We start from the raw sequence: 21,946 nt of genomic DNA, 5'->3' as shown, positions 1-21,946 counted from the left end.
AATGATGTGATCCGTATTACTGAAAATCAAATATATTCAATTTGATTCGATTTTAAAACTAACTAATTAAATTCAAATTTATCCAAGAAAAAACTTTAAATAATCTCAAACTCCACCATCCAAGCTCAAATTAATCTTATATCTAAATTAACAGACCAAAAACTAACTTAATTCGTAAAATTAAGTGGCACATTCCAACATAATATCTAATTAATACATAAATATAATAAGCATAATATTAAATTTAGCCCTCAATGTTTACATCTTTTATCAATTTGGTTATTTTTTAGTTAAATTTAGCCAATAATCTTTTAAAAAATAATCAGACACTTTTTTTAATGAAAATATTGACTAAAACATTAATTTCTAACAACACTAACGTAGCAACCCGCATGACAATCCATGTGTACTTTATGTTGACATGTCACTATTTACCTCATATGTCACGTTATAAATTATAAAATTGTTTAAAAAAAGGAAAATTATAAAAAATCATTAAAAATAAAAAAAATAGCACGAAATACACATGGGTTTCCAAAAGTGTAATAGCCCAATTTTCAATAGTGTCAAAAAATACAATTTCAAAACCCCTTTATATAAACTGAGTCTGTAAATATTAAATTAAAATATTCAAGTTAGTATAAAATAGTATTAAAGTTTAGTCCTTCAATTTTACCTATTAATTACTTAATTAGGGTACAGGGATTAAATTGTAAAGTTCTTATCTTTATGGATTTGTAATTTGCTAATGATTCAAAATAGTAATTAGACCATTTTGTCTCATAGTGGAGGATGATGTATCATCCATTAACTTTGATTGAGTATGATTAAGTTTTGATTAATTAAGGTTTAATTACTTAATTTTGATTAATTAAATTTTAAATTAAGTATATAAAGGTATTGTCATCTCTTTCTTTCTTCCTCTACTGAACTAGCATAGAGAAAACCTAAGAAACCATTTTTGAAGCTTCAAAACTTTCGTTCCTCAATTGTTAAGGTATTTCAAGTTATTTTCTTGTAATTTTTATGTTTTTTAAGTTACGGGAGTTTGATTTAGCTTGTCCGTATACCGATTTGTAAAATTGTTAAATTTTTTTAAAAGTTACCATTCTTAATTCATCGAAAAAGTTGATATGAAAAAGGATAAGATTATAATGTTTAATTATTAATTTTTGTATATAAAGATTAAAGTAAATAAATTGTAAAATTGATAACACATAAAAAGTATATTATGAAATTGATAACACATTAAGTGTAATATAATATATAATACTATAAAATGAACATTAAAAGAAATTAAATTAGCTAAAATTTTAATAAGTGAACAAATATATGAATTATTAAATATTAAATTAAAAGTAATATAAATATTTTAAAAAAATTGAAAAAGAAATATGAATAGATGTAAAATAATATAAATAAAAATACATATTAATATCATATTTAAAGCATAGTGGAATTCAACCCAAACAGATGAGCAACTCTAAATCCATAAATGCAACTATAAAACAATGTTAATGAAAACTTTGGCATTTCATTTCATTCGAAGCAAATAAATAAAGAAAAAAATATATATCGTTGACTTCAAAAATCATATCTTTGAACATCATGCTTCGTCCCCACCCCTAAAGAACAAGTCGAAGAACCATCGGCCATCTCGTGAATCGCATCTGTAGAAACGTAGTGTTGCACCACCAACACCGATGAATGCAACGCAAAGTTCGACGATACTAAAGTATCGCCGATTGACCCTAATTCCGGGCAACTTCCCCAGTCCGACAGTCCTTCAGTCACCGGAGATATTTCCCCTTGTCGTCTTCCTATTATGTACAAATCAAAAAAGTCTTCACCCAATGATCTGATAGCTGCTATTATTTCTTCTCCATTGTGAACAACCATTTCTGTATAATTTATACCGATATTGCTCATCAACTTGTCTTTGAAATCTTCTATATGTTCATCGTCGATCCGTCCTTCACGGTTGACACTAACGTCATGGCTTAAATCCATTGCTTGTTCACCCGCGACAAACCTAGCCACCGTTAAACAAACATCAGGGTGACTAGCCATCCTCCATGCGTAAGCCAATGCCTCTCGGTCGTCAGGTCCACCGATAAATAACATCGCGATTTGTCGAGCAAAGTTGCCGGGGAATTTCTCTTGTGAGTCGAACATTTTCGACCCTATGCCACGGTCGACTATCATCGCCACCGAACATGGCGCATTCGTCAACACGTTCATGTTAACATTAGCGAAATTCGAGTTCCCATTCCCCATCCTACCATCACCTTTCACTTCCTTATGGAACGGTAATATTATAAGGTTAACACTTTTATCCTCAGCTAAGCTACATATATCAACATGCATGGTAGCGTAAGGCGATATAACCGACATCGTTTGGACCGCCACCGCGTTGTTGGTTTTCTCCAAATTCTCGAACGCACGGATGATATTAGCCGTTTCGTTTTTCGACTGGTTATTATACCGACCTTCGTCATGGTTCTTATCGTCGTGCACGATGAGCATCGTGGTTGTGGATCGTTTCGATAGTTCAATTAGATGGACAGCGAAGACGGAGAGTGATGAATCATTGGTGCCATTAGAAAGGTGAAGGACACTAATGGTTCCCATTACATTACGCATGGAATGGACACATGCAAGGATACATATCTCCGTGTCTGGTTCCGATCCTTTGATGCTCCGATTCATGTGTCTCGTGATTTTCTTCGTCGACTTGTTGGCTAATGCGATTATGGGTTCTATTAAACATGACATTACCAGTAGCGTAAGAACCATCAATGGAAATGACTGGTTGTTTAGAGCCTGATAAGAAAGATGAAGTCACAAATGTAAATATTTGTTTTTGTTCAATAAGGTTAAATTACGGTTATGATCCCTCTACTACACTTACATTATGGATTTAGTCCTTATATTTTCATTTAAAAATTTAGGTTTAATTGTTAGCATGGTTAAAATTTTTCTACTAAATTTGTTGACAGGACACTCACTTAATAGTCATGTAATAAAATATAGTGTTGCCATAGACTTGAATTTAAGAGTAAGGTATAGAAAATAGAGGGACTAAATTCTCATAATAGAAGTAGGGTATTAAATTTCAAAAATATGAATAATGTAAGAACTTAAAGTATATTTTAATATTTTAGAATAATTTTATTCCTCTAATTTTATAACGTTATTAGTTAATCCAAATAGTTAAATATTTCTAAATATTTTATTAAAATATTAATATCGATTTTACTTAGAAACACCCTTTCTAACTCATAATACGATATAGATTTTTTTTTGTTAGGAGGAGTGGTTTGAATAAAAATTCAGGCTTTTTTTTATAGTCACAAATGCTCTCATCTATTTTATGATCTGAATCTAATCGTATTTGAGTTGAGATGATATTCAAATAAAGCCTTCTCAATCAAGCCTAGCTTTGGGTTTGTTTAAGAGTCCAGTCGCCCAAGGCCCAAGATTGAAATAGGCCCCCAAAAAATATTTTTTCAGCTTTTAATGTTAAAAAAATTTTCAGACTAAAAAAATTAATTAAATACCTAGGGTTTTCAATTTTTACCATATATGCTTTATCTCCTATGGCCCCAATAGAGGTGCTCATGGGCCTGCCCGGGCCCAAAAAAAATTTTGGCCTGCGTTCTAGGCCTGAGCCCGAGCCTGGCCCGAAATATGGGCCTGAAATTTTGTCCAGTCTCGGCCCGAGAAAAAATTCCTAAGCCCGAGCCCAGCCCGGCCCATTTTTTTAATAAACACCAAAAATTTGTTTTAAAAATTAAAAAAACAAAAAAATTTATTTTAAAAATATTTTAAATTTTAAAAAATAAATATTTATTATATTCGGGCCGGGCTCGGGCCAAAAAAGTGGTGCCTGAGGCCTGGCCTGTTTCCTAAGCATGCCTCATTTTTTTGCCCAAACCCATATTTCGGGCCAATATTTTTACCCAAACCCTCCCATATTTCGGCCAAGCCATCGGGCCGGGCCAAGCCGCCCGACCCATGAGCACCTCTAGGCCCCAACAATTTTTCAGCTTTTATTGTATTACATTTTATAATTTTTTTAAAAAGGGGTCAATTTATTATTTCGCTTAGGACCCAAAAAATGTCAAGAATGGGCATGCTCCCAACAACAATATCTCCAAAAAAAATTGATTTTAGTTAAAATACTTATAACAAGGTTCAAACCATGAAAACTTTTTAGTAGGTATGAGCAAAATTCGATTCAACTTGAAAAAATCGAAAAAAAATTGATTTTAAATTATTCGAATCAAGTTAATTGAGTCAACTCGAATTTTTTTCAAATTTTAAGTTTGAATGAAGTTGAGTTTTCGAATTCGAATAAACTGAATATTAAACTACCCCACCCCTACCCAAAACCCCCTCCCTTTCTCTTCAACTTTTTTTTTTTTTTACTTTCCCTCCCTTTTATTCCCAAAAATCAAAATCCTCCAAGAATCTTTTATTTCTCCCCCTTTACCCAAAAATCAAAATCCTCTTATTCTTTTTTAATTAGTTGTTTTTATTTGTTCACTTCAATCTTTCTTAGTATGATTATTTTTTAAAAACTTTAAAGAAAAATATTTTTTAAAAATTACATAAAAATAAAAAACACCAAAACTATTTTTTAATTTAACTCGAACAAATATATTCGATTCGATTCTAATTCCATTTCACTCAACTTGATTCGAGAAAATTTCAAATCGAGTTAACATGATAAAATAGGATTCGTAAACTCGATTATCTTGAAACTTTTTCATTCGATTCGATCGAACGCTCACCCCTACCCCTTACCAATCCAAAAACTATTGGCGATGAAAAAGAAGAGAGTACCTTTATGTTTCGGCCCGTATTGAGGACGATGAGAGCCAACACACCTTTAGTATTCATAAGCAAACCCAGAACGAGACCGTCCATTGTCGACATCTTGTAATGCAATGAAATAAAGAACACGCTAGCAACCTTTGCAACCCAAGACATGACAATAACAATCAATACCATCTCCCATGGTGTATTTTCAAACATATACCTCAAGTCAGACCGTAATCCACAGATCAAAAAGAACAAAGGCATCAATAATCCGGTGACGACATCCTGAAGCCTCTCTAAAATCTTGGTTCTAACAGTGTCATCGTGTGGCAAAATAGCTCCAAACATGAAAGCACCCACAATAGAATGCGAGCCACAAGCATCGGTTGCCAACCCACAGAGCAAAATCCCGGCCATAATGAACCAAACATGGGTGTCACTAATGATTTCGCCTCTCGAGGTACGATCGATTAGCCAAGCGACGGTGGGACGGAGAGCGAATATAGATATGAGGATGAAAATGCCGGTAGAGAGTACAGCGTTGTATTTTTGGCCGTTGAAGATTGATATTGCCATTATAAGGAGGAACCATGTGAATATATCGCTGATAATGGCGGAACACATGGCTATTTTGCCGATGTTTGTACGGAGGAGCTTGAGATCGGCGAGGATTTTTGTTAGGTCCGGGAAGTTGGTTGCTGTTAACGCGATGGCCCAAAACATTGAACCCCTACTGTCGAAATGGTCGGATTTTGTTACGGCCATAAAATATAAGCCGAAACCGAAAAGAAGTGGGAAAATAATCCCGGCGGCTGCGATACTTACTACCTGAGATCCGGCATGCATGATAAGTGTAAATTCCATCTCTAACCCAACCAAAAACATGTAAAATGTCAACGCCAAGTTGGCAAATGTCTCTAACACCAATATTGTTTTGTGAGGGAAGATGTACTTTCTCGAGAATGAGGTCCTGGACAGCATCGTGGGGCCTAACAACACCCCACACTGCATGGAAACCACCATAATTAGTACATTCATACATAGATGCAATCATGCATAATTATGTATAAACTGACAGGAGGAAAGCGAGACATTTGCCGTTTTATAAATTATAAAGAAACTAAAAAGAGAAAATTTTCTATTTTAGGGATGACCTACCAGCCCCAGGCTATGCCCTGTATACTAACATATGATTTCATAAAAATTGAAGGGATCACGAAGAGAATTTTCCATTTTCTTAGAGGGTAAATACCCCTGTCTTGGCCCTTGTATAGGGAATCGGAATTCAGAGGGGTAAACAGGGTTATATAGAGAAATTTTCATTTGGAAGGGTCCGTCTTCACCCCTATATAGAGAGCCAAATCCAGAGGGGTAGACACTAGACAGGGCCTCAAATGGAAAATTTACCTTTTGATCCCCTAATACATGATAAAATTCAAAATTAATTTAGCAAAATTACACTTTAACCCGCTTCAAATGAAAAGATTTCTATATAACATTTTACTAACTTATGATTTCATAAAAGTTGAAGGAATTATGTAGATAATTTTCCATTTGGGAGGTTGGTCTTCGCCCCCATATCCAGAGACAAATCCAGAGGGGACGGGCACTTCAAATGAAAAAATTAAATTTTAGTCCTCTTATATATAATAGAATTAAAAATTAATATACAGAAAAATCATAATTTTAAACCCTTCAAAAATGAGAAGATTTCAATTTAATTCTTTTAACAAGGATGAAAATCTTAAATCTAACGTAAAATAAAATTACACTTTAACCCAAAAAAATTATAATTCAATTTCAACCGGATTTGATATATATTATACTTACGAGGATGTGAGCCACGATCGGAGGCTGACGTAAGTATTTGAGGATGAGCAAGAGAATCCGATCAACAAAAAGGACGACGAAAAGCTGGGTTAACAAGAAAGGAAGGGAAGTATTCAAAGAGCTATGATCTCGCCATAAAGGATCATGGCCGTCCTTTTTTATGTAATAACATGCTTCGATGAGATTATCTGTTTTCTTTATGATGTAGTGATCGTCGGAGGCGTTCATGTTTGTTGACGCCGGCGACGATGCAAAAATAAAAATTCAGCAGCTAACGAGCTGCCCTAGAAAAAAAAATTATTCGAAGAGAAATTAAAAAAGATGTTAATATAATTAATTGACGGTTTGCCGTTATATTTGGTATTTGCTAGCTGTTTTTACATTGTGATTTTTTTGGTTTGGTTTACGTGTACAACAGCTATTTCATTTTCATTTTTGTTAATCACGAATTTGTATTCCCCGGGTAAATTACACCATTAGTCACTAAATTATGGGTATGTTTTCATTTTGATCATTTAACTATTAAAAGGTTTTTATTTAAGTTATTGACTGTTAAAATCGATGCTATATGACTTTTTCTGTTCACATTGCCTGCACTAATCAAAAGCTCACATTCTCCTTGTCTTCTGTAGTTTAATTTATTTGTATGAAACAGATTTTGACGTTACAAATCTGCGAATCAATATTCAAAGAGTTTTTTTTCTTTGATCTCCAACTTTGACCTTCAAATTAATTTGGATCTAAGGTATGTTCTTTTACTCATCAATGGATATTGATCCACCGTATTGATTTGTCGAATCGTCGCTTGGAGTTCGTTGGTGGAATTTTTTTTTTAAATAAACTTAACAACCTAGACTTAAATAATTTTTTTGAATAGTTCAATGACCAAATTGTAACATTTTTTAGTTAAGTGACCAAAACGATAACTTACCCATAGTTAGTGGCTAATGTTGTAGTTTACCCTATATATAAATATTTTTTGTTTGGGTTATAAGCTCGTATATTTTTTAAAAATTTAAAATTTAGTCCTTGTACTTTAATTTTCAGAAATTTAGTCCTTGTACTTTTCAGATTTCAAAATTCAAGTCCAACTGCTAATAATGTTATTTTTTTAGGGTTATACCACATTTAAATCAAATTAAAAGTTTGGGGGTACTAAAATGATAGTTTTTTTAATGAATAACAATGACATTGGTTTTACTTTAATTACGTGGAAAATCAAAATTTTAAAAAAATTCATATCAACTCGCCATTTGTGATTTTAATGGAAGTGATCAAAATGATTGAATTATGTAATTTGAGTGCCTAAATTGTAAATTTTTTTGAGTGCCTAAAATAAAAAAAATTATAATTGAGTGACTATCTGTGTAATTTAACCTTAATAATTTGATTTTTAAGTAGGTGATTTTAGAAAATAGTTTTTTCTTTAAGTTTGAGAATTGGAAAAACTAAAAATAAATATTTTTATAAAAAAATTAAAATACATAATTATCATTATATTTTTATTTTATTTTAATGAATTAGGATTTTTGTGTTTTCATCAATCAACTTGATGTCAAACTCAATCGATGAATTAATATATAGTATAAATAAGTACCAAATTTAGATATTTAAAAATATTATGTTTAATTTTGTAAATATATATTATGCGGAGGAAGGATGTGAAATTTATCTGGGTAGTTTGATGAAACATCTCTCATTGGTTTTCACTGATATTTATTTATGGGTATCAATTATCCTCCATCAAAGGAAGTGATTTCACCCGAGGTACAAGTATAACATCGACGAATGAGTTCGGACCAATTATTGGCCCAAAAGTTGACATCTAAATGGGTCTCGCTAAGCCTAAAATCGCCACCACCACCACAAGGCCCAATATTAATAAATGAAAGTATTTTTTCAGTAGAGATTTTGACGTGAAAATTCGCGTGACAGTAAAAAATTATTATTTTTGAATAAAGTATATGTGGATTATTATATAGATTGTTATATTTGAGATTTTAATGCTTTAGTCGGTATTTTTATTTAAAAAATAAAAATTTTACTCTTTTTTTTTGAGATTAATGATTAAATTCAATTTTTTTAAAGATTGAGAGTCGAATTAAACTAGAATAAAAACTAAATTTACATAAAGATATAAACTGGGGTAAAATTTATAGCATACATACATGTTTAAAAGGGAGGCCTGCACATTTCAAGTATTTGACTTTCATTATTATTATTTTAATTTAAAGGAAAAAAGAAATTTGTGTTGTGGCAGTGCCACATTGGAGATATAGACATGTTGGGTTGTAATATTAATATTTCACCGAGTGCACTTGGCATTGGAGAAATCGATGGGCATATATTATATTGATTTTAGTTCACTTTCAATCATTACCAACAACATAGTATTATTAACTTTTATTTTTTCTTAAAATTATAATACTCGATTGAGTTTTAACTCGACTGATATGGGTATTATTGTTAATGTAAAAGAACGTAAGTTCGAGTGTGCTGAAGCGCATTATTCCCCTATTTATGGATTAGAGAGAAACTATGAGTAGTTCTAAGTATTAAATCAAAAAGATCAAATCTAGTCAAAATCTATAATGAAATTATTCAAATAAATTTTAAAAATATACGGTATTTGTTTATTTTGAATTAATGCAATTCACGTAAGGGTTAATTAATTATAGAGTAAACAAAAACAGAGATGGATACAGCGTTATCACTTCTTAATTATTCTTTTCCTTACATTAAGCCACCGACGACACCTTTCAAATTTTCCAGCAAATTAAAGAAGAAAAAGAACAATCAGCTTTAATTATGAACTAGAATGAAAGTCATACAAAGTTCAAAAAAATCAATATTCAAAATATAATCAAATAAAATATATGTATTCAGAGGCGAAGTCAAAAACTTTTTGGGGACGAAAATAAATTGTATATTTTTATGATAATAAGAATATAATTTTACTATTTTAATAGATTTCATCTTTATATTTTTTAAAAGATTAAATTAAATTATTATTATTTTTTGGATGAAAGTATAATTTTATCATTATTAATCTAAAATTTTATAAATTATAAATCAACGTAAATGAAAAAAAATCATTTTAAAATGACCAAAGCCCCTACCATACCAGTATCCTTAGCAAGCCACTAATGTCTAATCTTAAATCAAAATTAAATTAAAATATTAATAATAATAAAGCGATAAAGCGATAAAGCGAAGCTAGTTAGCACTAATAATAATTTTCTTTAAGACCCCACCCCACTATGAATAAATAAATAAAATCTTAAACTCAGGGGCCAAATTAATATTGCTTTTGAAAAAATATGAAAATTTTAAATTTTTAGTTAAAAGTTTTGGAAAATAATTTGTTTTAAAATTTAAATCTTTATTATTATAATTAAAAAGCGTTTTTAAAAGATAAAATGTTTATTCAAAACATAATATTATAAATACAAATTATCAGCAATAATTTTGAATTGGTCAAATAAAAAATGTTATTTTATTGTTTTTAACTAATAAAAGTTTGTGAATTTTTTACCCAATAAAATGTTGTCCTTTATTTGTTATTTTTTAATATCACCCTTAAAAACTTTTATCTTATAGTTTTTAAAATACAACTTTAAAAGGTTATTTTTAGAAAACTTGTAAAGGGCTTTTTTTAATCTAAATAATATAAAATAATTAAATAAATGCTTAAATGAGATAAAAGCAGTAATATTTATGAATCTAGGTAAGAGTTACAGTAAAAAATTGGTGCCACTTGACTAATTGACAGCACCCATCTCCCTAACCACCGATCACAACAGCTTTTAAAAAAATATGTATAGATTTAATTCCCATTGATTAACCTATTGCTGCTATTCTTTCATCACCATAAAGGAAAAATAATGGTTTTGGTCTAACATTGTTAATTATTCCAATTTTATAAACAAATGAAAGAACCTATCCGGGTACACACAAGCACTTTACATAACTAAAAACTACGTTTTTTAGGTTAAATGAATGTTTAGGTCTCTCTATTATATTTTAATTTAAGATTTGGTCTTTAACTTCAATTTGAAGTAATTTAGTCATTCTATGCTTATAATGTAATTAGTCAATTCAAATATATAACATAATCAAATACTAATATGATTGTTTTTTTCTTCAAAACAACCTTCAAACTCATCACGTCAACGTAAAAAAAAAAATTTAAAATCTATGTTATAAAATTGGAATAATTAACAGTTTTACCTATTTCCACTACCAAATTATACTAAAGCGTTAAATTTTAAATTCAAACATAATGGAAAGACCAAAATCATTATTTTTCCTTTACAGTGATGACAGAATAGCAGCAAGGGGTTAATCTATGGCGATTAAATCTGTACAATACTGATGCTGCCGATTGACTAGGTGGCACCCATAAAAAATTATTATTTTTAAAGTTGATGTGACCGGTGTCTGGGAGAGGGGTGCCACTGATTGGTCAGGCGATACTGATTTTTTACTGTAGCTCATACATAGATTCGTAAATATTAATGCCTTAATCTCATTTCAATATTTATTTAATTATTTTATATTATTTGAGTAAAAAATTCTTTTTAAAAGTTAAAAGAGTTCATTTATGCGAGTTTATCCAAATTTCACAACTTTATTTATAAAAGCGGTTTAGTTATGATTTTTTAGTCACCTAATTATAAAAAATTATAAAATAGTCCTCCACCTATTTAATTTCGTTCTTTTTATCTCCTAAATATACTTAATTTTGGGTATTTTCATTTTTACATAACATCTAGTGAACATTTTCAACTCGGTTTTGCACTAGTTAAAATTTTAAAATATGATACTATAATTTATGCAAAACAAATTTATTGGGCCATAAAACTTCTAAGGAAAAAATTCTGATATTGGGAACTTCGTCCCCTGTCCATATGCCGGCTCATGTCTCACTTTTGTCGGTAGATCAAATTTCAATGCCAATTCTTCGATTTTGTATTAAGGTATCAAATTAAAAAAAAATTATTTTAGTTTTTTATTTAAATTTTTTATTTTTTATTTTAAATTTACGTTATTTTTTAAATTATCTCAAAACGGATGAAAAAGTTTATGATTTTATTATAATTACTTCATTTATTTCGAGGTAATTTTACAAACAATGAAAATTTAAATATTAAAAGAAACAAAAAAAATTCAATAAAGAATTAAAATAACTTTTTATATAAAACTAGAGGATCAAAAATCAATTATCCAACTATCTATGTTCTTCACACGTCCAAAATACATGTTTATATATTTTTATTTTAAGGTATAATTCTTTTTTAAAAGTTGATTATAACATACTTTTTGTAATATGATTATTAAATAATGATTATTTCAAAATATCATACCAATAAAAATTTTAATGGTCTTCAACATTATACTTTATTTTTACAATTTAAAAAATAAAAAAAATCAAATTCTTGAAAAAAAAATTAGAGTATATTTTGATATTTTTATCATGTAATATGAGTTTAAAAAAAGTTGGGTATCATAAAACAAAGGGATAAAATTTTAAATTATACATACACTTTAATTCAACGTGTAATTTGATAAATAAACTTTGATTTGGTACAATTATACACACGAAGTTTTAATTTTGATTCAATCATACATATTTTAAAAAATAAATACATAAATTTATTTTATGTTAGATAAATACAATTATTTGTGTACGTAATAAATAAACCTAAGATGATGTTATGCAATAATTGGGTTAAAAATTTTTGAAAATTTGATCAAATTAAAATTTTATGTATTAATCTACACAAAATAAAGATTTATGTATAAAATTACACGTTAAACTAAAATTTATATATAATTTTGAGATTTATTAATAAAATAAAACAAATAATTTCAAGGCGATTCGATTATATGGTGTAGTAAACTATTGAACCTAACAGGTGTCTATTTCATTAGAGCCACTGCTTGTCACGTGGCGTAGCTTGCGTCATGAGTCAACGTTTTTGATCCATTGACTTTTCTGCAAAAAATTATTCTAAATCAGTGCCGAAAATATATATAAGGATGGTTATCACATTGTAAATTTTAAATATTGAGTTCTAATATTTATTATTTATAATTTTATATGTGAGCTTCGAAGTCTGTGTGAATCTAATTTAATTAATTTAATTTATTAATTTTATTTAGTCCGATCAAATAATTTAATACTTGTGACTATTTCGTCATATATTTATATTTTAATTGTACTTATCACACTTTTAAAAAAATTAAAATCGTGTCATTTAAAAATTATATTTTTGTGTTACCACTTTGAAAATTTTTAATTATTATTCTTAAAACACATATAACAGTTATATATGAAATTTAATTTAATATATAAATTGTGATTTGGTACAATATAATTATACACATAAAAATTTAATTATGATATATATTATTATACGCGTTTAAAGAAATAAATAAATCAATTTATTTTTATATTATATAAGCATAAATATTTGCATACGCATACGTAAACATAAAATGAGTTTATCGTGATTTAATGAAATCAATATTTCTTTTCATAAAATTATACAAAATTAAAATTCATATATAATATTACATATTGGACCAATACTCGTGTGTGTATATATATAGGTTCAATTTTTATCCTTTTTATTATTTAAAAATTTCTTTTCATGTATATAATTATCGTAAGCTAAACTAATTTTATAAAATAAAATTAATTTTAATATAAAATACAAAGAAAATTTTGTGGAATCAAAATCTAAATTTTTTTTTGAAATTATCTGGTCAATATATTTGAACAAAACTTATGAATGTGTTTGATTTTAAAAAATTGAAATTTATTCTTCTCAAAACTAATTTATTTTATAAATCTTAATTATTTTGCAATAGATTATTTTTCTAAAAGAAATGCTTTTCAAATAATTTTTCATATCTTTTTACGAATGTGTTATTCCATATTAAATTGCAATATGCATATAAAGATGCAATATTTCAATGCAAATTGTAAAAAAAAAAAAAAGAAAAATTAAGATTGTTCCTTAAAATAAATTGGTTTAAATTGGTAAACTTTTTTTTTAAATAATCCTGTAAAATGGTTGATTTAGTTTTGATAGTCAATTAATAGAAAAACTTGTAATTTATTAAAAAGTGATTTATTATTTTGACAAGGAGAAGCTTGATAATTGTGTAAATATTTTAAAGAATTTATAAAAATAAATAAATAAATATTTAAAAATTGATAATAAACAATAGAGTTACTTGAGCTTGAACTCAATTAAATTTATTTATTAATTTTTATAATCAAGCTCAAGCTTGGCCTGATGATTAAACTTTGGGTTAATAACATACATGAGGGCAATGACATAATTTTATAATATAAACATATGAAAAGCCTAATAAGTCTTGATGCTTGTTCAAGTTCAGTATGACTAAGCTTAAATTTAACTCGATCGATAGCTCAAGCTTAGTTCGATAATTATCAAATCAAATTCAAATTTTTTTATTGAACTCGAGTAACTTACGAGCATCAGTGTCTCATTTATACCTCTAACCACATGTGAATCATATTCAGAAATATTTTAATATTAGGTAAGGATTTATACTTTGTGATATTTAATTTGGTTGTAATATATTTATTATTGTTAGTCAATATAATTGTATTTATACCCATCCCCAAAATATCAAACAAAGATTACAATTAGAAATTAACTTTATGCTTAATTAGAAATTGAATTGTCAAGTGGATTTAGCTTAATCAAGAGGGGTAAAAAGAAGGAATTGAAGAGAGAATAGTGGGGCATGGTGCTGTTAAAATTGAACCACCGATAATTGTCGAAAATAAACTTGATACGGATATGGTAAGGTTTTATTGGCAACTTAATTTTAATTTAAATGCCCAATTTTTATTTGTTTATAAATTTACCCTATCTATAAATTATAAATTAAATAATGAATGTGTTAGTATATTATTTGATAATTAAGTTTTTTTATCCCAAATTAATATTTTATTTTAATTTTAATATTTAATTTGATACTTAAATTTTTTAAAATTAAATGTCTGTATATTTTATTGAATTGTTTGATTTAAAAATTTTAAATATCAAATTAAATATTAGAGTAAAACTAAAGTATTAAATACTATATTAACCCATTATGAAGGTTTATGTAAATCAGTGAGAGCATCACACATTGTCGGTTGCCCTCACAGCTAGTAACCCAAGCCACGTGCCATTAACATTGTGGCTACTGCCTATACAAAGACAAATACGAAATTCCTCTATGGTCTCGACTGTGGATACTTCATTTAGCCACTTTTACAACCGCCATCGCCGCCGCGAATCCCGCTACTCAGCTCACTATCACTTTTTTTTCGGTCACTTACCTCCGCCGGAACTTTTCCAAAACGACTGCTCCGATAAGTGATCTTCATGCTTCCGATTCACTCCCCAAAACCCCCTTCTTCGACGACGAAAGCCACAACCACACCTGAATTGAACTCAATCGAACGCAAAAACTCGTCGAGTTCTTTCCGGTCACAAAATTCTTTCGTTTTCCCCAACAGTAATCGCTTATGGCTTCTTCTCGTCATCGTGTCGTTACAAATAATCATCCTCCTTATGGCTCGTGGCCTCCCTCTTTCTCACCGCCGTACCCATTTTCCTTCCCCTTTGTCTTACGATCATAAACCCGTTCAAAATCCGGCTAACTTTTCAACGCATCGTTCAAAATCCGCCAACATTTCGATTTCCTCCACCGTTTCTTCTCCACCCGACCGGTGTTCGTCGGGTCGGATATTTGTTTACGACTTGCCGGCTGTTTTTAACAAGGAGTTGTTGGATAACTGTGCGGATTTAGACCCATGGCACTCGCGTTGTGAGGCTTTGTCAAACGGTGGGTTCGGGAGGGAAGCCGCCGGATTATCCGGCGTCATACCGGAGGGTTTGGTTCCAGCTTGGTACTGGACTGACCAGTTCGCCATGGAAGTTATTTACCACAACCGTGTCTTAAGCCACGAGTGCCGGACGACGGAGCCGGATTCCGCGATGGCGTTTTACATCCCGTTTTATGCCGGACTCGCTGTCGGAAAATACTTGTGGCTTGGGTATAGTTCGAAAGATCGTGATCGGTACTGTGAGATGATGTTGGAATGGATAAAGGATCAACCGTACTGGAACCGTTCCGACGGCTGGGATCATTTCATGACGATGGGTCGTATCACGTGGGATTTCCGGCGGTCTAAAAACGAAGATTGGGGTTCCAGCTGTATTTACATGCCGGGTATGAGGAACATCACACGGCTTTTAATTGAACGGAACCCTTGGGACTATTTCGACGTCGTCGTCCCTTACCCAACCGGATTCCACCCAAGGTCCGATTCAGATATCGTCCACTGGCAAAACTTCGTCCGTAACCGCCGCCGTAAAACCCTCTTTTGCTTCGTCGGAGCTCCCCGCGCCGCCATCAAGAACGATTTCAGAGGCTTACTCCTCAACCATTGCAACAACGCTTCGGGTTCATGCAAAGCCGCGGATTGCACCGGCAGCCGTTGTTCCAACGGCACCTCCGTCATCCTGCAGAAATTTTTAGATTCCGATTTTTGTCTCCAACCCAGAGGCGACAGCTTCACCCGCCGGTCCGTTTTCGACTGTATGATCGCCGGTTCGATCCCGGTCTTTTTCTGGCATCGAACAGCTTACCTTCAATACCAATGGTTCTTACCCAATGACCCCAAATCATACTCTGTTTTCATCCACCGTGACTTAGTCAAAAACGGTACCTCCTCCATTAAAACCGTTCTTCAAAGTTACAGCAAACAAGAAATAAACCAAATGAGGGAGAAAGTGATTCAATACATTCCCAAATTAGTTTATGCAAAACCCGAAAAGGGTTTAAACAATACAAAGGATGCATTCGATATCGCCATTGATGGAGTTTTGAAGAGAATTAAAGAACAGGAGCAGCCTGGATTCAAATGGAAATGATTATATACATACGTACGTAGATTCTTTCTTTTTCATTTTTATTTTTTTAAGAACAGAGCAGGGGAAGACATGATTGTATTTGTATTTCTCTATATACGATAATAATATATAACATAGTACATGGTTATTTATAAGTAATAATATAAATTACACAGATGTAAAGTTTTTGTTGGGGAAGATAAAGTATCAGAGTTGCAGAGCAGGTAAGAAAATTTCATCAAACATATGTTTTTTTTCCTTGAAAAAAATGGTAGATTGGGTTTCAGGGGCTGTGTGTATTTGTGCAGATGGCATAATTTGTCTGCAGTTTCAGTGGTAACAATGAAAGCCAAGTAGTTGATTTTGGAAGAAAGGTATTGTTTTTCCCAATTTGGCTTATGATTGGATTTGGAATCTTAGAGATGATAAAGAAATAAAAATACATGACATTACCCAAAAAAGTCCTAATATATATTTATTTGTTGTAGTCACCTGGATCTTCATATTAGATTGTTACATGTATTCAGCCATTACTCTGAAGATCTGAATTTAATAATTAAAATTTTATGTGATTATGTGATATAGTGGAACTCAAGTTCAGGTAATAATGTTTTATAGTTGTTGATAACCTCTTCTATAGACGTGAGCCTGTGTTTGAAATTTGGCAATCTTATTACCTCTCTTAATTATAAAAAGAAAACAAAGTAAATATAGTCGTTTAAGTTAGTATTGCATCATTGCACTTCATGTTCACAGGTTAAAATTTACATCAACCCTTTATGTATCTTAAAATAAAGAAAATATAACTTCAGTATCAACCCAGAGTATTCAGTTTTTTCGATTTTTTTTTAAATACTTCTAATTGTTTAAAAGTTTTTTTTCTCGAAGTATCTATCGTAGTAAGTCCAGTAATTAATTTTCTTCATTCTATAGGTTTATTAAGAGGATAAACACTGATCATAAATTTTAAAATTACTGCATACTCAATACGAGGATTGAACTCTCACCCAGGACCATTGATTTCTAAAAGCATTTTTTGAGAGTAAAAATAAAGATAAATAAAATGGTGTTTGGTACGGGTGTGTATCCCTTGTACCTAGGAAAATTTTTAAAATTTCACGAAAAATTTTCTGAGTTTCCAATTTAGTTCCGATTGGTTTCTAACACATAAATTGGGCCTCGAGGGTCCATTTAAGGGATAACTTGATTGAGTATGATTGGTTTCAGATATAAATAGTAAATGCCATGAATTAACTGTATTTGTTTCTTAAACTTCGATAATGCTCCGTACCCTGTTTTGGCGACGGATATGAGTTAGCGATGTTGCAACTCTTCTTTTTTTTTAATAGTGAGTATGGAGCTATGATAATTGTTTGTGTTACCGTGTTCCATTATATAAAATTATTATTTTACCGTATATGTATAATTAAAAGGTAAAAATGTGTTATAGAAAAAAAACATATGTTTTATGTTTACTTAAAAAAAAGGATAATAATTTATTTGGCCTTCCAATTTTATAAAATGTGATTTTAGTTTTTTATTTAAAATTTTAAAATAATTAAAAATTAATATTTTTTAATTTTACTGATGTGATATATACATGAAATTATTTTTTTAATTTTAAAAAGTAGGTTTGTCACAATAAACGTAAACTTTTTTTAAATTATTTGAGAAATAATATAAATTTAAAGATTAAAAGAGAAAAATTAAATAAAGTACCAAAATAAATTACTTTATAAAATTATGTTGCACCATATAAAATAGTTTTGATAAAATTTTGTCTTTTTTTAAGTTGAAATAGGCAGCTACAATTAAATAATGGCATGGGAAATTTTTGTTCCAAGATACAGTAACCTGAGCTGAGACTGACCCGCTCAAATGCTGTTGTTGGGTTTCTCTCCACAGAATGGTACATTTGATCTAAATTATGCACATAAAATGAAGGTTTTCGTTTTTCCATATATGAAATCTAGAAAATAATTGGGAAAAAGATTTTTTTTTCCAGTTTTTCTCAACTTTAATTAAATAAAATCACCCTTTTAAAAAAACCAAAGTAAATTAATTTTTAAAATTTATATATTTTGTCAATTTGTTCGTAATTTAATAATTTATTCCACAATATTTACGTAAACGTTGAGGAAAAATTTGTTAATTTTTTAGAACTAAAGTTAAAATGACCACATGTAAACATTGAAAGCTAAATTTGTTATTATACTAATCAAAATTATATACAATTGACGGAAGACATTGATATTGTGGTTAAGTATCCTTAATTGCTCACTTTCAAAATTAACATGAATTAAAATACTTCAATTTTTTTTGTTTTAACCAAAATATTTAACAAAATAAATGTAGTTGTTAATTATTTAATAAAACAAATGTATTTCTATAGTGTTGGGTTTAAAGTTGAAGCTTGAAGGATTCAACTTCTAATGGGCGGTGCTTTTATCTGCTGTTAGAGTAAAAACAACGGTGGCGGTGTGATTAAATATTATAATGTAAGACAAAAAATAAGTTAAACGCATTACACCACACCCCACCCCACCGTCCATCCAAAGCCACCATAAGCCGTTACCTACAAACTTGATATTATACATATGCAATTATTTCGATAAATAATTGGCAACCAATGTATATTCCATGCATATATGAAAATAAAATCCTAAACCATAAGAATTAATAATTCAAGATTTGATAATTTAATTAATCTATATATATATTAAAAACTAAAGATTGAAAAGATTTGTTGATATAATATTAATTAAATTAAATTCTCTATATATTAAAGAATTGGAACATGTATTGAATATTTTTATCTATTAAAAATTAATTGTAAATTTGTTAATACAAAAATGAGATTGTGGTGGTTCGTGATAGTTCGTTTAAAGAGTGAAAATTTAGAGACAAGGTTATTTGAATCGAATCGGTTAGGTCATCAGTTCATTGGTTCAATTGATCATTCCATTTCAAATAAATAAACTATTAAAAATTTATAAAATACCTGATTCAACTTGCCCATACCAATTCTCGAATCGATTGATTTAATGTCCTTCTTAGAATCAATACTGCGACTGATTCCCCTTTCAATTGTTTTAACTGACTAATCTTACCTAATTCAAACAACCTTAACTACAAGATTCTAAAATGATTAGAAGGGGGGTTAGTGAAGAGGATTGAAGAGAATGAGAGACTAGAGAGAATAGAGAATACTCGAGAAGAGGAAGTGTATATCCTCATATTTTGTAGGCCTTTAAAGAAATATCATTAATCATTCGTAAAGTGTCATGTGTTATCTATGTATTAATTTTAAATTCATCAAAATTGAGTTGTATATAGGATGCGTAATTACGAAATATAAATATAACAAAATTAAATAAAAATAAAACTCGATTGGATTGGATTTAGGCGTATTTTGATAGGCACCACAAAGGGAAGCAAATCCCCAATTTTCAACTTCAAAGAAAGTATCGTAACGATCATGTAAACTAAAGGACATATTTACCCTCACTTTTTGAATTGATTTATTATTATTATTTATCAATAATAATTTATTCAAAATTATTCTAAATTGACAAGTGTACAGTCCGCTTTAACCTTTCCTTTGTTTTTACCCTCATAAATGTGCTGGTTATTTTTGGTTATCATTATCAACCTTTCTTATTCCTTTTGTGCAGGAAAAAGAAAAAGTGGGTTTTATTTTTCGATGAAAATGAGTAAAGCATCAATTGTTTTACTCTATTTTGGCTTCATATTCATCCATTGTGAAGCTAAATCGATCAGAGAAAAGCCTCAAGCTTTTGAGTCCTTCAATGTCAGTTATATACAGGTATCTTTACATGTCAATGAAATTCTCGTAATTTATGTATGCGTGTGTGTTTTAAATTCTTATGAATGAAAATAAATTTCCCAATTTTTTATTGCAACTACAAAAAAAAATTGAGAACAGAATTTAGGGAGCTGTTCTTACTCGGTGGTTTTTACAACGAGCTGTTCATCAACTAGTTACACTCGAGATCAAATCAGTATTGCTTTCGGTGATGCCTATGGTAACCAGGTTCGAGTTTTTTTCCCTTTTCCCCAATTTGATTTTTTCATTACCATGGTTGCTTGTTGGTTAAGAATTATCTGTTAATTGACCAGCTAGTGGTTTTCAATGTTACTGTGAATTAAGATGCTTTCCGCGCCCCCTCCCCCTTTTTTCTGGGTTTAGTTTCAACTCCATAGGAAATTTTAGTTATTACAATTATAGGGTTAGAGTTTAATTACTTGAGGAGAGAAATTAGAGTTTGATTAATTTTTGGAACTATAAAACTAGGGTTTGATACTTGAATTTGGCTTTGATGCTTAATTTGGTATTTGAGTTTTTTTCTTGATGTTCACTTTGGTACAATTTTTTAATATGATACCTGAGTTACTTTTTTGGCTGTGTTTGGCTTTAATGTTTAATTTATCGCATAAGCTTTTTTTTTACTATAGCACACATGTCAAACATTTAATGAGCCACATGGTCCGTTTGGTCTGAGTACCAAATTGAACATTAAAGTTAAACTTAGGTATCAAATGGTATATTTAATGGTAAAATCCCTGAGGGATTACTTCAAGTGGTTTAAAGATGATAAATTTCCTTGAAATTTGTTTTTTCCCCTACTGAACTAGATATTAGCTTCTTGTGATGATGATGGCTGCTTAGTCTATGTCTTAAGCTGATTTGTGGCTCACTTTCAAATTTCGATGAAAAAAAGGGGGAAAACTTTGTGTATCAAATATCATAATATATATTTCTGGTGAATTTTTCTATGGCTCAAGGTTGATCTATTGCAAGGGAAAATATGTTGGCTAAAGGATATTGATTTTATTCTTTGATAATCAGATATATGTGCCGAGGTTGGATGATCCAGCGTCTAGGGCATTTGAACAATGTTCTTCAGATAAGTTTGAGATTAAAGGACCATGTGCGTATCAGATCTGCTATGTTTATCTCTACCGAACTGGACCAGATGGTTGGAAGCCGGAGCAGGTGAAGATTTATGGCTATAATTCAAGGGCTGTTACATTTTACTATGACACCTTCATTCCAGGTGACACTTGGTATGGATTTAATTATTGCAATAGCGCTTCTTCTTCGCATCGATGGATTGGCCAGACATCGTTCTTATTTGTTGTTCTTTGGTTTGTACTCTACGCACTCATATAACCATGGCTTGTCAAAGTATCCCTTATACCTATATCCGAAAAGATTTGTAGAATGTGATTTGAACTATGAAGTACATGCTGGCATCGACATTGTTATTCTCTCGGTTCTAGCTACTTGCACCGTAATTAATGCCTGTTAAGAATTCTAGACC

The 21,946-nt window shown here is 30.1% G+C and overlaps 3 protein-coding genes across 4 annotated transcripts; 2 read left to right on the top strand and 1 right to left on the bottom strand.

Moving 5' to 3' along the window:
- Positions 1-1,370: 1,370 nt before the first annotated feature.
- Positions 1,371-6,967, bottom strand: LOC121224417 (cation/H(+) antiporter 23, chloroplastic). Its single transcript, XM_041107720.1, has 3 exons — positions 6,655-6,967; positions 4,849-5,829; positions 1,371-2,823 (listed from the first exon to the last, which is right to left on the bottom strand). Exons 1-3 carry the CDS (start codon positions 6,880-6,882, stop codon positions 1,585-1,587), a joined length of 2,448 nt encoding a protein of 815 aa, XP_040963654.1. The 5' UTR covers positions 6,883-6,967; the 3' UTR covers positions 1,371-1,584.
- A 7,841-nt stretch (positions 6,968-14,808) lies between these two features.
- LOC107931030 (xyloglucan galactosyltransferase XLT2) lies at positions 14,809-17,183 on the top strand. Of its 2 annotated transcripts, XR_005922005.1 has the most exons (3): positions 14,809-16,634; positions 16,778-16,825; positions 16,910-17,183. XR_005922005.1 is itself a non-coding variant. In XM_041107719.1 (2 exons), the coding sequence occupies exon 1, from the start codon at positions 15,069-15,071 to the stop codon at positions 16,620-16,622; it is 1,554 nt and encodes a 517-aa protein (XP_040963653.1). In that variant the 5' UTR covers positions 14,809-15,068; the 3' UTR covers positions 16,623-16,634; positions 16,778-17,183. The 2 variants fall into 2 exon arrangements, 1 of the variants encoding a protein (XP_040963653.1); XM_041107719.1 differs by having other exon boundaries at positions 16,778-17,183.
- A 3,049-nt stretch (positions 17,184-20,232) lies between these two features.
- Positions 20,233-21,893, top strand: LOC107947279 (embryo-specific protein ATS3B). Its single transcript, XM_016881872.2, has 3 exons — positions 20,233-20,427; positions 20,548-20,655; positions 21,472-21,893. Exons 1-3 carry the CDS (start codon positions 20,305-20,307, stop codon positions 21,793-21,795), a joined length of 555 nt encoding a protein of 184 aa, XP_016737361.1. The 5' UTR covers positions 20,233-20,304; the 3' UTR covers positions 21,796-21,893.
- The last annotated feature ends 53 nt before the right edge of the window (positions 21,894-21,946 follow it).

Source organism: Gossypium hirsutum, chromosome D12 (genome assembly GCF_007990345.1).
Source record: "Gossypium hirsutum isolate 1008001.06 chromosome D12, Gossypium_hirsutum_v2.1, whole genome shotgun sequence".
In the NCBI taxonomy this organism is placed as follows: domain Eukaryota; kingdom Viridiplantae; phylum Streptophyta; class Magnoliopsida; order Malvales; family Malvaceae; genus Gossypium; species Gossypium hirsutum.
The sequence above is the reverse complement of the archived record's forward strand: the minus strand, read 5'-3'. Positions and strand labels throughout refer to the sequence as shown.

Coding starts and splice junctions, on each gene's coding strand:
- LOC121224417 (XM_041107720.1), bottom strand. CDS start 6,882: ATGAACGCCTCCGACGATCACTACATCATAAAGAAAACAGATAATCTC. Junction 5,830..6,654: donor CGATCGTGGCTCACATCCTC/GTAAGTATAATA, acceptor GTTTCCATGCAG/TGTGGGGTGTTGTTAGGCCC. Junction 2,824..4,848: donor ATACGGGCCGAAACATAAAG/GTACTCTCTTCT, acceptor CTTTCTTATCAG/GCTCTAAACAACCAGTCATT.
- LOC107931030 (XM_041107719.1), top strand. CDS start 15,069: ATGCTTCCGATTCACTCCCCAAAACCCCCTTCTTCGACGACGAAAGCC.
- LOC107947279 (XM_016881872.2), top strand. CDS start 20,305: ATGAAAATGAGTAAAGCATCAATTGTTTTACTCTATTTTGGCTTCATA. Junction 20,428..20,547: donor TCAATGTCAGTTATATACAG/GTATCTTTACAT, acceptor AATTGAGAACAG/AATTTAGGGAGCTGTTCTTA. Junction 20,656..21,471: donor GTGATGCCTATGGTAACCAG/GTTCGAGTTTTT, acceptor TTTGATAATCAG/ATATATGTGCCGAGGTTGGA.